Source organism: Anomaloglossus baeobatrachus, chromosome 2 (assembly GCF_048569485.1).
Source record: "Anomaloglossus baeobatrachus isolate aAnoBae1 chromosome 2, aAnoBae1.hap1, whole genome shotgun sequence".
NCBI classification, from domain to species: domain Eukaryota; kingdom Metazoa; phylum Chordata; class Amphibia; order Anura; family Aromobatidae; genus Anomaloglossus; species Anomaloglossus baeobatrachus.
Genome location: NC_134354.1, coordinates 28399785 through 28414184, shown reverse-complemented (window position 1 = coordinate 28414184; position 14400 = coordinate 28399785). Strand labels below are relative to the sequence as shown.

Genomic DNA, 14400 nt, shown 5'->3' with positions numbered 1-14400 from the left:
TCGTAGCTCGGATTAATCATTCATACCGGAAACAGATTTTCAGAATTTGTTAGAAAGTGACATTTTTTTAAGTAAAAGAACAGAAAAAAAAAAGAAGGAGCTCATTAAAAAGTGTCAGGGTCTGAACACGCCGCGGGCTCTTCTCCCCTCGCTTACCCATAATGCCTCACTCCTCTCCTGGCACTTGCAGGTTTTTTAGTGTAGACTCCCTGAAAAATGTTCCGTGTGATCGGGAAATCTTTGGGGAAGGGGTTCACTTACAATGTGACAATTTATATGGCACAACCTGTATTGTGTAAGTACTGCTTGTCCTGATATAGCACGCGAGCTGTATCCAGTCCTCGGGGTCTGCGGGCCGGGGGTATTGTGTCCCATCACCCAGGCTAATGGATGGGCTGTGATAGATCAGTGACCTACATTGTCTCCTCCGATCAATACTGGACACGACCCCGGGGTAACAGCCAAGGCTTGATCTATTGATCACATAATGCACAATGGAAACATTTAGGGAGGCCGTGATTGGAGACGTCTGTGCTTTGTCCTTAGAGTTATACTTGTCTACTTATGACCAATCAGAACACCTCCTTTTTACCAAATTATTCATGGACACATTATGTAATTGTGGATGGAGGGCATAACAAAATGTTTTTGATTTTTTTTCATTTCGCCTTTCCATTGCAGAGATATTACCAATAAAAGTATTTGTCTATTAATGAGTTAATTTTTTAGTGGGTGTTATCAGACAGTTTTCACTGGGGGGTGTGGCCTTCTTCTCCCTGTGTGAGGCTGACCAATCAGAAGCAGGCAGCTGCACACAGGAGGAAGAAGAACAATGCTTTATATTGGAAGACAGCAAGCAGAGATCTTTAAAACTGTGACATATTGTTATAGAGAGTTGTTAGGAAGGTTAGATGGGCTTCACATATGAAGGTTAATTTCATCTATAAATATAAATATATACAGTATATACAAGTTATGGAGAAAAGAATTGAACCGCATGTCTTAATCGTTGAGTTCTGGCTCCACATCCGGACCTGTTGTCCCATTTTTCCCCATGTATAACATCCGGCCCCATTGCCCCTCCATCTATAACATCCGACCCCATTGCCCCTCCATCTATAACATCCGGCACCTATTGCCCCTCCATGTATAACATCTGACCCCATTGCCCCCCCCCCATGTATAACATCCGGCCCCATTGCCCCATATATAAGATCCGGCCCCATTGCCCCCCATGTATAACATCCAGCCACATTGCCCCCATGTATAACATCCGGCCTCATTGCCCCCCCCATGTATAACATCCAGCCACATTGCCCCCATGTATAACATCCAGCCACATTGCCCCCATGTATAACATCCGGCCTCATTGCCCCCCATGTATAACATCCAGCCCCATTGCCCCCCCATGTATAACATCCGACCCCATTGCCCCCCATGTATAACATCCGGCCCCATTGCCCCCCATGTATAACATCCGGCCCCATTGCCCCCCATGTAAAACATCCGACCCCATTGCCCCCCATATATAACATCCAGACCCATTCTGCCTGCCTTTACTAACATGTAACAGATCAGCCGGTGGGGCAGATCTCACTGATACCAGCGCAGTCCTATAATAGGAGCCACCGGGTTAACAAGTCCGTTCATGACATTTCTTTCACCTGAATCTCTTCCCATCACTGGTGAGTGATATTATTGACAAGTGGAAGGAGCCGCAGCATCTCAGTCACAAAGTCAAAACCCTGTAATGTTTCAGAGTGGGGGGCCGACTGCTGAAGAGCAGAGGGCAAAAAAGTCCCCATGGCTCTGCTGACCCCATAACTTCAGAGTCCAGACCTCATCTGATAACATCAGCAAAAGCACTGCGCCCGCTGGGGGTTTCATCGCCGCAGCAGCTGTACATCGCAAGCACAATGCTGAGTTGCTGCAGCCGTACATCAAAAGCTCAATGCTGAGTAGCTGCAGCCATACATCACAAGCACAATGCTGAGTAGCTGCAGCCGTACATCACAACCACAATCCTGAGTATCTGCAGCCGTACATCACAAGCACAATGCTGAGTAGTGTTAGGACCAGGATGACGGGTAGGCCCAGGAGGTGGATCCACTGGACTGAGCACCCCACCGAGGGCAAGGTGCCCGGTAGCCGAAGCACTACGGATAGCAGGACAGTCCGTTCAGAGGAGTGGGTGTAGAAGTCCCTGGGACCACGGAGTCTCTGAAGGTAGTCCGGGTGACGGAGCGCAGGTTCGGAGGCCGAGATGATGTCAGGCAGGGTCCGTAACAAGCGGAACGGGGAGGTCGGTCACTACACGGATCCAGGGATCGGAGACGGTAGGAACTGAGAAGATGGCGGACAGTCCGTTCGGGGTTCTGGTACCGTCAGGACCGGTTGGCGAGACAGGAGCGGCTCTACAAGAGAGATAGGTAAGTACGAGACAATGGCGCAAGGAGACCTGACTCCTAGCTTAGCAAACACGAAGAACAGGCCCCGCCCACTTGGAAAGGAACCCCCTATATACCCTGCACCTGAATCTTCAATATCCTGTTGGAGGATGCTGGCCCTTTAAGAGAGGGTCAATGACCGCGCGCGTGCCCTAATGCGCATGCGCGAGGCCCGGGTGCCAGAAGCCAGAGCAGGGAGCGGTGCACAGGAGGCAGGAGCTCTCAGCATCGCAGATGGGCGCCGGGACCGGGGACCGGGTTGCCTGGAGGATGCAGGTGAGGGAGCATGGAGGCCGTGGAGCGGGGGACGCCTGGCAAAGGAGCCGGGGAGCGTGGCAGGGGAGCCGGGGAGCGTGGCAGGGGAGCCGGGGAGCGTGACAAGTAGCTGCAGCCGTACATTACAAGCACAATGCTAAGTAGCTGCAGCCATACATCACAAGCACAATGCTGAGTAGCTGCAGCCGTACATCACCAGCACAATGCTGAGTAGGTGCAGCCGTACATCACAAGCACAATGCTGAGTAGCTGCAGCCGTACATCACCAGCACAATGCTGAGTATCTGCAGCTGTACATCACAAGCACAATGCTGAATAGCTGCAGCCGTACATCACAAGCACAATGCTGAATAGCTGCAGCCGTACATCACAAGCACAATGCTGAATAGCTGCAGCCGTACATCACCAGCACAATGCTGAATAGCTGCAGCTGTACATCACAAGCACAATGCTGAATAGCTGCAGCCGTACATCACCAGCACAATGCTGAATAGCTGCAGCTGTACATCACAAGCACAATGCTGAATAGCTGCAGCCGTACATCACAAGCACAATGCTGAGTGTTTGGTGGAGCGGTGTAAAGCTGCCACCACTGCAAAAATTCCCACTGACGCCTCCAAAATCTTGTAGAAATCCCTCTCAGAAGAGTGTTATATCTGCAGAAGAGCAAACTCCATGTTAATGTCTATGGCTGTAGGATGGGAGGTCAGACAAGCTCCTGGAAGTAGCATAGGGGGCACATACTTTTTTGTAGCTAGACCTAAGAACTTACCACAGGGTCCTGCTCTGGAGTCCGCCACCATCGTGCTGATTTTTTTTTCGGTCACCGGCGGGTTCTTTTCCCTATAGTGGCCACTACAGGAGATATATAGCATTACGTGCCAGCCATTCAGATACACTGACTCATAGAGAGGGTCCTGAGTGAAGACCCCCACTCTTATCCTCCCTATACCGTTATAGGACATATGGAAAGTGATAATGTATATGAGACCATAATATTAATCAATTATACTGGAGATTTCTTACGTTTTTTCTTTTTTCCGCCCCCGGACACTGAGGGTCTGTCTCAGATCCCCCCGATGAATACAAACCATTTATTGCCTCGGAGAGGACATGACATTATCTCATTATTGTGTTATTAGGTCGGATGGACAATGGCGGATCATAAGCCGGCGACGCTGCGGAAATCCTGTGCTTGGGTTTTATTGGGGCACATATAATTTGCCTCTTTCTGTGATGGGGACAATGGATCTAGTGTTGGCGATCAGACCGGAGCCGCTCGCTGGATCCCAGCTTTTCTATTGGCCTGATGTTTAATTAACGTGAGAAAGGAGTCACCTTTTACACCATAGCATCTTACATGGGAGGCAGTGCTCCTTTAAGAAATAGGGGAATTTGGGGAATTCCCTACTTTTTTTTTGAAGGTTCCTTTCGACAAGACGCTGATCACAAAGTGTCTTCCAGTGATCAGTTGTAATCTAGGGGGAAACATGTACTGTAGGTATTCTGTTTCTCTGCAGCTCCCCCACAGGGCAGACGAAGCACTACACAATGTCTATTCCTAACAGTGGACTGTCTGTGTAATGTAGGACATGATGGGTCCTCCAGAGAGGGAGACGCTCTTGGAAAATCTCATGAGGATCCTGAACAGAGGAGCCCCCCTTGTAATAGCTTGTATTAAAACAGGCTTCCTAAACCAGAAAAACCCTTTAATTAAAGGGGTATTCCCATCTCCAAGATCCCATCTCCATATGCAATAAGTGTAAAAATATCAAATACCTCCAATTACAAATGTAGTGTAGTTCTCCTGATTAGGTAAGTATCTTACCTCATCTGCAGGGCATTGCAGTAGCTTAGCTATCCATGGTTATGGCCACTAACAATTAACTAAAGAAATGTAGTATAGTTCTCCTGATTCACTATGTCGCCTAGCTCATGTGCAGGGCATTACAGGACCTTGGCTATCCATGGTTATGGCCACTAACAATTAACTAAAGAATTGTAGTATAGTTCTCCTGATTCACTATGTCGCCTAGCTCATGTGCAGGGCATTACAGGACCTTAGCTATCCATGGTTATGGCCACTAACAATTAACTAAAGAAATGTAGTATAGTTCTCCTGACTCACTATGTCGCTTAGCTCATGTGCAGGGCATTGCAGGGCCTTAGATATCCATGCTTACGACCACGAGCAACTAACTAAAGAAATGTAGTATAGTTCTTCCTTGTAATAGGTTGCATTAAAACAGACTTCCTAAACCAAAAAAACCCTTTAATTAAAGGGGTATTCCCATCTCCAAGATCCTATCTCAATATGTAATAGGCATAAAAATATTACCAAATACCTCCAGTTACAAATGTAGTATAGTTCTCCTGATTAGCTATGTTGCTTACCTCATGTGCAGGACATTGCAGTAGCTTAGGCATCCATAGTTATGACCACTAACAACTGTAGTTCTCCCTTGTAATAGGTTCTATTAAAACAGGCTTCCTAAACCAGAAAAACCCTTTAATTAAAGGGGTATTCCCATCTCCAAGATCCTATATCAATATGTAGTAGGAATAAAATAATAATAATAATAATAATAATAATAATATTAATAATAATAATAATAATAATAGCAAATACTTCCAATTACAAATGTAGTATAGTTCTCCTGATTAGCTATGTCACTTTCCTCATGTGCAGGGCATTGCAGTAGCTTAGGTATCCATGGTTATGATCACTCATGTAGGGAAACGTAATCCTAACCATGGATACCTAAGCTACTGCAATGACCTGCACTTGAAGTAAGCAATATAGTGACTCAGGAAAACTATACTACCTTTCTTTAGTTAGTTGTTAGTGGTTATAACCATGGATACCTAAGGTCCTGCAATGCCCTGCACATGAAGTAAGTGGCATAGTGAATCAGATCTATACTACCTTTCTTTAGTTAATTGTTAGTGGTTATAACCATGGATACCTAAGGTCCTGCAATGCCCTGCACAAGAGGTAAGTAACATAGTGAATCAGGAGAACTATACAACCTTTCTTTAGTTAGTTGTTAGTGGTTATAACCATGGTCCTGCATAACCTGCACATGAAGTAAGTGACATAGTGATTTTATGAGAACTATATTACATTTCTTTAGTTAGTTGTTAGTATTCATAACCATGGATATCTAAGCTGCTGCAATGCCCTGCACATGAGGTAAGTGACAGAGTGAATCAGGAGAAATATACTACATTTCTTTAGTTAGTTGTTAGTGGTCATAACCATGGATATCCCTAAGGTCCTGCAATGCCCTGCACATGAGGTAAAAGACATGGCTAATCAGGAGAACAATACTATATTTCTGTAGTTAGTTGATAGTGATCATAACCATCTATACCCCTAAGATCATGCAATGCCCTGCACATGAGGTAAGCGACATGGATAATCAGGAGAACTATACTACATTTCTAATTGGAGGTATTTGCTAATATTATTATTGCACCTACTACATATTGGGACAGGATCTTGGAGATGGGAATATCCCTTTAAGGATCATTCTTAATTCAGAATCAACATCTACTACCCAGAGTAATATATAGGCAGAAAGAATATTTCTCATACCCCATCTGTGCATTACCCGGAGAGTCCACTGATTTTCATATAAGTGTTAAACATGGAACTATCAAATTTCCTTGTAGCACCCCCACAGGCCAAAAAAGGTATTACACAGTGTAAATTCACAACAATAGTTTGTGGGCAGGATGGGTCCTCCAGAGAGGCAAAATATAAGGATCCTAAACTGAGGACTCCCCCTTGTTACCTCATTTTCCCAATACAGGGTATTAAAACAGGTTTTTTAAATTTAAAAATGTGAAGAATTTGGTGCCAAATATGTCAACAAATACGTCAAGATAAAACAGAAAAGGGACAAAACAGAAAAGGGACAAAACAGAAAAGGGACGAAACAGAAAAGGGACAAAACAGAAAAGGGACAAAACAGAAAAGGGACTTTGAAAAAACTGCAAATGATACTGTAACGCTCACGGCCGCTATAGAGGGTGTGAGTCTGGGTAATGGACCCAGGCTTACCCTTTAGGGTGAGGGGCTTAACTAAGGTCCTACCACAAGGCAGACGCCAGGTACCACTCCCAGGGCAGTAATCTGGACTGTGGCAGCCGGCCCCCAGGACAAGTGACGGACTCAGATACAGACACAGGTGCAGGTAGGTACAGGCGGCATGGCTGGGGTAGACAGGCAGGTGGGTATGGACAGATGTGGTGGGCACAGCAGGGACAGATAGGTATAGGAAGGAAGGTACAGGTGACTGACACAGGGATAAACAGGACCTGATAACTAACTAGCAAACTGGTAGCCAAAGTAACTAAGGACATTGCGCAGGCACCTGCCCTAATGGGAGGGTGCCTTAAATACATAGTGCCTATCAGGCATTTCCTGGAAATAGCACTCCAGCCCTTTAAAAGGAGGGCCAGTGTGCTCTCGCGTGCCCCAAGTACACTCCCAGGAGACCTGAGCTGCATGCACAGGCCTCAGGAGGAGGGGGAAGCATGAGAACACATGGACGACTGCAGGGCAGCGCGGGAGGAAGCAACCCGGCCGGGGCAGTGAGGCGCTACAGATACATCGGGCCCATAGTGTTCTTACAGCAGTACTATATAATAATATAGATATGACCACACATTACCAAGGTTTCGCCTTCTGTCTGCTTCATCAGGACATTTTTCCTGATTTGTATTTTCTTTTATCCTCAGGTTATAAAACTTTGCTAAAAGGAATTTCTGGGAAATTCGGTTGCGGAGAACTTGTAGCAATAATGGGCCCATCGGGAGCTGGAAAGTCTACGCTGATGAATATCCTAGCAGGATACAGGTCAGTCCTGAGAAACGTCATGAATTATGTATAATAACGTATATGATACAGGTGACTATGTAATATATGGGGGTCACTTATTAGGGGTCTTCACCTGTGAGCTGTATGGAGCGTAGCTATAAAATACAAGCCATTTAGAGGGAAAAACATGTCTGTGCAATATAAAAGTAACCCGTGGATTTCAATGGAGGCTGTGTAATTCTTTATTTCACCTCTGAAGGCGCTGTGGGGAAAGTAAACCCCTGTGGGGAAAGTATAGGAACTAAAGTATAAGAGGAAAATGTAATCCAGCAATGAGGTCTGTTTTAGAAACAGCGCCACACATGCCTACAGGCTGTGCCTGGTATTGCACCTTCAAGTCCCAACATGCAGTGTTAGGGATGTCATTGATGTGGTCATTTCTGCTGTTTTCCAGAGAGACCGGCATGAAGGGCGAGATTCTCATCAATGGGCAGCCTCGTGACCTGAGGACCTTCCGGAAGGTGTCCTGTTACATCATGCAGGACGACATGTTGCTGCCCCATCTAACGGTACAGGAGGCCATGATGGTAAGACGCCTTGTGACCCTCATCTTCTACTTCTCTTTCCCCTTATATTTAACAGCAATTAAAGGAGCCAAATTCTCCAGAATTATCTAGAGCAAGGATTGGCAAATAATTTTCCCAAGGGGCCACATCAAAGACCGTAACTGCTGTGGAGGCCGCACCAACCAGTCACACTTAATTCTGCTCATTATTATTATTGTGCCTCCATAGTCCCCACACACAGTATGATGCCCCCACAGTCCCCACACACAATATGATGCCCCCACAGTCCCCACACACAGTATGATGCCCCCACAGTCCCCACACACAATATGATGCCCCCACAGTCCCCACACACAGTATAACGCCCCCACAGTCCCCACACACAGTATGATGCCCCCACAGTCCCCACACACGATATGATGTCCCCACAGTCCCCACACACAATATGATGCCCCCACAGTCCCCACACAGTATAACGCCCCCACAGTCCCCACACACAATATGATGCCCCCACAGTCCCCACACACAGTATGATGCCCCCACAGTCCCCACACACACAGTATGAGGTCCCCACAGTCCCCTCACACAGTATGATGCCCCCACAGTCCCCGCACACAGTATGATGCCCCCACAGTCCCCATACACAGTATGATGCCCCCAAAGTCCCCACACACGATATGATGCTTCCACAGTCCCCACACACAGTATGATGCCCCCATAGTCCCCATACACAGTATGATGCCCCCACAGTCCCCGCACATAGTATGATGCCCCCACAGTCCCCACACACAGTATGATTCCCCCACAGTCCCTGCACATAGTATGATGCCCCCACAGTCCCCACACACAGTATGATGCCCCCACAGTCCCCGCACACAGTATGATGCCCCCACAGTCCCCACACACAGTATGATGCCCCCACAGTCCCCTCACACAGTATAACGCCCCCACAGTCCCCTCACACAGTATGATGCCCCCACAGTCCCCACACACACAGTATGAGGTCCCCACAGTACCCTCACACAGTATGATGCTTCCACAGTCCCCACACACAGTATGATGCCCCCACAGTCCCCGCACATAGTATGATGCCCCCATAGTCCCCATACACAGTATGATGCCCCCACAGTTCCCGCACATAGTATGATGCCCCCACAGTCCCCCGCACACAGTATGATGCCTCCACAGTCCCCACACACAGTATGATGCCCCCACAGTTCCCGCACACAGTATGATACCTCCACAGTCCCCAAACACAGTATGATGCCCCCACAGTCCCCACACACAGTATGATGCCTGCACAGTCCCCACACACAGTATGATGCCCCCACAGTCCCCGCACACAGTATGATGCCCCCACAGTCTGCGCACACAGTATGATTCCCCCACAGTGCCCGCTCACAGTATGATGCCCCTACAGTCCCCACATACAGTATGACGCCCCCACAGTCCCCGCTCACACCATGATGCCCCTACAGTCCCCACACACAGGATGATGCCCCCACAGTCCCCGCACACAGTATGATGCCCCATAGTCCCCGCACACAGTATGATGCCCCTACAGTCCCCACACACAGTATGATGCTCCCACAGTTCCCCACATATTATGATGCCCCCCAAAGTCCCCTCACACAGTATGATGCCCCCATAGTCCCCACACACAGTATGATGCCCCCACAGTCCCCGCACACAGTATGATGCCCCCACAGTCTGCGCACACAGTATGATTCCCCCACAGTGCCCGCTCACAGTATGATGCCCCTACAGTCCCCACATACAGTATGACGCCCCCACAGTCCCCGCTCACACCATGATGCCCCTACAGTCCCCACACACAGTATGATGCCCCCACAGTCCCCGCACACAGTATGATGCCCCATAGTCCCCGCACACAGTATGATGCCCCTACAGTCCCCACACACAGTATGATGCTCCCACAGTTCCCCACATATTATGATGCCCCCCAAAGTCCCCTCACACAGTATGATGCCCCCATAGTCCCCGCACACAGTATGATGCCCCCACAGTCCCCACACACAGTATGATGTCCCCACACTCCCCACACAGAGTATGATGTCCCCACAGTCCCCACACACAGTATGATGCCCCCACAGCCCCCACACACAGTATGATGCCCCCACACAGCCACCTTACACAATACGATATCCTCACACAGCCCCCCTAAACATTATATCCCCACACAGCCCCTCAAACAGTTTGATATCCCCACACAGCCCCCCTACACAGTATGATATCTCCACACAGCCCCCCTAAAGAGTTTATCCTCACACAGCCCCCCTAACAGTATTATATCCCCACAAGCCCCCATACACAGTATGATATCCCCACAATACTCCCTTACACAGTATGATATCCCCACAATCCCCCTTACACAGTATGATGTCTCCACAATCCCCCTTACACAGTATGATGTCCCCACACAGTATGATGTTCCCACAGAGCCCCCCATATAGTATGACATCTTCACACAGCCCTCTACACAGTATGTACACATAAAGCCTTCTACACAGTATGATGTCCCTACACAGCCCCCTCACATAGTATTATATTCTCACACAGCCCCGACATAGTTTAATGTCCCAAAAATGCCCCCTCATAGTATAAAGTCCTCACAAAACCCATGTCCCCATAAAGCCTCCAACACAGTAGAATGTCCCCACAAAGCCCCACACACTTAATCTCCATGCAACAGTATAATGTCCCCCACACTGGAAATTCATACGCAGTATGATATCCCTTACACAGTATGCCAACACATACTCCCCCCCTCCCTCACACAGTTATATGTCCGCACACATGCCCGTTAGAGCACAGCATGATGTCCCCACACATGTACCTTAGGGCACAGCATGAAGTCCCTACCCATGGCCCTTAGGGCACAGCATAATGTCCTTACACATGGCCCTTAGGGCACAGCATCATGTATCTAAACATGGCCCTTATGGCACAGCATGATGTCCCCACACATGGGCCTAAGAGCACAGCATGAGGTCCGGCCTTTGGTTTGTCCTGGTGGAAAACCCCGTGGGCCACACTTTACCCAGCTCTGCTCTAGTGGATTAGTCTTGTGGGTGAAGGTTGACCATAGAGAATGTCCACTTTTAAGAAACCATTATCACTATGCACCTAACTTATTTTCAGGGGTCCTGCTATGGGAACCATAATACCGTCATTAAGGTCCCCCTCCATTAGGTGAATGTCCCTAAATAGGACAATATCTGTAGAACCAGACTATGTGGGCCTAAGGGGCATGTGGCCATAAGATATTCTCCTTTATGTATTATTATCTTGTGCCTTATATTACTGTTATTATACTCTTACTATATTATGTGTTGTATCCTCCCTGCTCATCTGTATTATATTGCATGATATGGCTCGGAGGATGAGGCCGACATGCACAATCTTTCCGTGTGTCACTAATACATGACTTTTATTGTAGGTATCTGCTCACCTGAAGCTACAAGAGAAAGACGAGGGACGCCGTGAAATGGTAAGTTACAGTACACAGCGGATTGTAAATATCCCACTTAGGTCATACTAGAGAACTCTCCCAAAATGGCCAGAGGTGATTCCCAGAGTGAAATGAGACCTGACGCTAGGAAGAGCCATTACCCCAGGATAGACCTTCAGGCAATACCTAGATTAGCAGCAGAGACCAGATCAGTAATACAGGACCAGGGATCATGCCGTGTTTGGTGATCTATGGGGAATCAAGGGGCATGATACTGTGGGCTGTGGGGGCATCATACTGTGTTTGGAGGATTTTGGAGGTATTTTACTGTGTGCGCGAACTGTGGGGACATTATACAATGTGGGGGTACTGTGGGAGCATCAGTGTTTGTGAGGTGGACTGTGAGCTTATCATTCTTTCTGAGGGAGGATGGGGGGGAATAATACTGTGTGGGGGCACTGTGGGGGCATCATACTGTGTTTGGGGGACTTTGGGGGTATTATACTGTGTGGGGGAACTGTGGTGGAATTATACTATGTGGGGGTACTGTGGGACATCATTCTCTGTAAAATGACTGTGAGGACATCATTGTTTCTGAGGGGGGATGTGGACGAATCATACTGTATGGGGCACTGTGAGAGCATCATACTGTGTTAAGGGGACTTTGGAGGTATTATACTGTGTGGGGGAATTATACAATGTGGGAGTACTGTGGGAGCATCATTATTTGTTAGGAGACTGTGAGGGCATCATTCTTACTGGAGGGGATATCGGGGAATTATACTGTGTGGGAGAACTGTGGGGGCATCATACTGTGTTTGGGGTGTTTGGAGGTATTATACTGTGTGGGGGTACTATGGGAGCATCATTGTTTGTGACGGGGACTGTGAGCTCATCATTCTTTCTGAGGGAGGATGTGGGGGAGTTAAACTGTTGGGGGCACTGTGGGGGCATCATACTGTGTTTCAGAGACTGTGGGGTATTATACTGTGTTGGAGAATTATACTTTGTGGGTGTACTGTGGGAGCATCATTGTTTCTGAGGGGGACTGTGATCTTTCTGAGGGGGGATGTGGGGGCATCATACTGTGTTTGGGGGACTTTGGAGGTATAGCACTGTATGGGGGAACTGTGGGGACATTATACTATGTGGGGGTACTGTAGGAGCATCATTGTTTTTGAGGTGGACTGTGAGGGCATCATTCTTTCTGACGGAGGATGTGGGGGAATAATACTGCGTGGGGAGATGTGGGGGTATCATACTGTGTCTTGTAAACCTCCTCAATCCTTCGGGAGGAACTCTAGTGATTCTAGGATATTTCTTTGACTAGAGAGGCGAGTAAAAGTGCATGGGGACGTGTGGCCTCTATACAGGGGTGTGATAACACCCGGAAATTGACAATTGCTAATGGTTCTCCCTTTCGAATATTTGAGGTTTTCTATTCATTGTTATATTACAAGATTATTCCTATATTATAACATTGTGGTATATGACTGGAATACGCCATCACTTTTGATTAATGGTTTCTATCTATTACACAAATACAAGAGTAGGAGCCTGGAGACCTGATCATCCTGATCTTCCTGGTTCATACATATAATTTTTGAATTACAGTGTTATTATAATTACTGGCACCCTCTTACTGACAGAGGAGCGTCATCCATAGAGAAAATGAGATATTAGGTGATAATTATTGAGAATATGTCAGAATCTAGAGCTCTCCAATGTTCTTTGCAACACATTTTCTTTACGTCATTTTTAAGTCTAACACCACTTTAATTTATTACCAATTTGGTTTTCCTTCAACTAATTCCTTGCAATAATAGATTATGAACATTTTTTCTCCAGCCACCACTAGAGGGAGCACAATAGCTCTATAATGTAGACAAAGTGTTCAGTGAGCTCCCTCTAGTGGTGGTTCGAGGTATTAAAAATTTTACTTTTTCTAAATCCATGTCTATGATGTAGATCTGGAGCGCTATATCAGGAAAACAGAGCCGTGATGGCTAAAGATGATTGTAAACTTTTATTTCAGGTAAAAGAGATCCTGACGGCACTGGGATTGCTGCCGTGTGCGGACACCAGGACCGGCTGCCTCTCCGGGGGGCAAAGAAAACGTTTGGCAATTGCTCTAGAGCTAGTGAACAATCCCCCGGTGATGTTCTTTGATGAACCCACCAGGTAGGCGCCTCTATCAAACTCACTTATGTATACTTGCAAAGTGGTCTCCTTAAAGGGGTGGTTTAACATTATAAAGCATGGCTGCTTCTGACCGTGGGTTGTGCCTAATATTGTAACCCAGCCCCATTTAAGAAAATACGGCTGAGCTGCAATACCATTCACAACCTATGGTTAAGGGTGGCGCTGTTTCTGAAAGAAAGCAGCCATGTTTTTTTAATCCTGGACAACGCCTATAATTCTCCAATTCATCTTTTCCTGCCAGCCGTACTAAACCAGGCTCAAACAGGTTAAATTGCACCTAATATTCAGAATTATTTTGCATAAAACACTACAAGGCAGATTTTGTTTTAGCATCTTAATGCAATTTTAGTCTGCAAAAAAAAGACCCAAATTATGATGCACGACATATAATTTGTGACTTTTCTTAGTATTTTGGAAAAGCAGGTAGGGAGAGGAGGGGGATGCAGCTGCAGATATCAATTAAATTAAACAGCATGAGATGGGAGGAGGATTAGGAAGGCATCTTATGCATTTTTATACGTTAGGTCATCAATGGTTCATGCTCCAGTCACCCGGCCCTTCCTCTAGTCACCTGGCTCATCCTCCAGTCACCTGGCCCATCCTCCAGTCATC

At 47.0% G+C, this 14400-nt stretch overlaps 1 protein-coding gene across 1 annotated transcript in view; it reads left to right on the top strand.

Moving 5' to 3' along the window:
- ABCG1 (ATP binding cassette subfamily G member 1) overlaps positions 1 to 14400 on the top strand; it is a 114172-nt gene that overhangs the window by 62050 nt on the left and 37722 nt on the right. Inside the window, exons 3-6 of the mRNA XM_075334951.1 lie at positions 7470 to 7587; positions 8003 to 8135; positions 11575 to 11625; positions 13622 to 13767. Coding sequence (XP_075191066.1) covers positions 7470 to 7587; positions 8003 to 8135; positions 11575 to 11625; positions 13622 to 13767 — 448 coding nt within the window. The remainder of the gene's footprint in view (positions 1 to 7469; positions 7588 to 8002; positions 8136 to 11574; positions 11626 to 13621; positions 13768 to 14400) is intronic.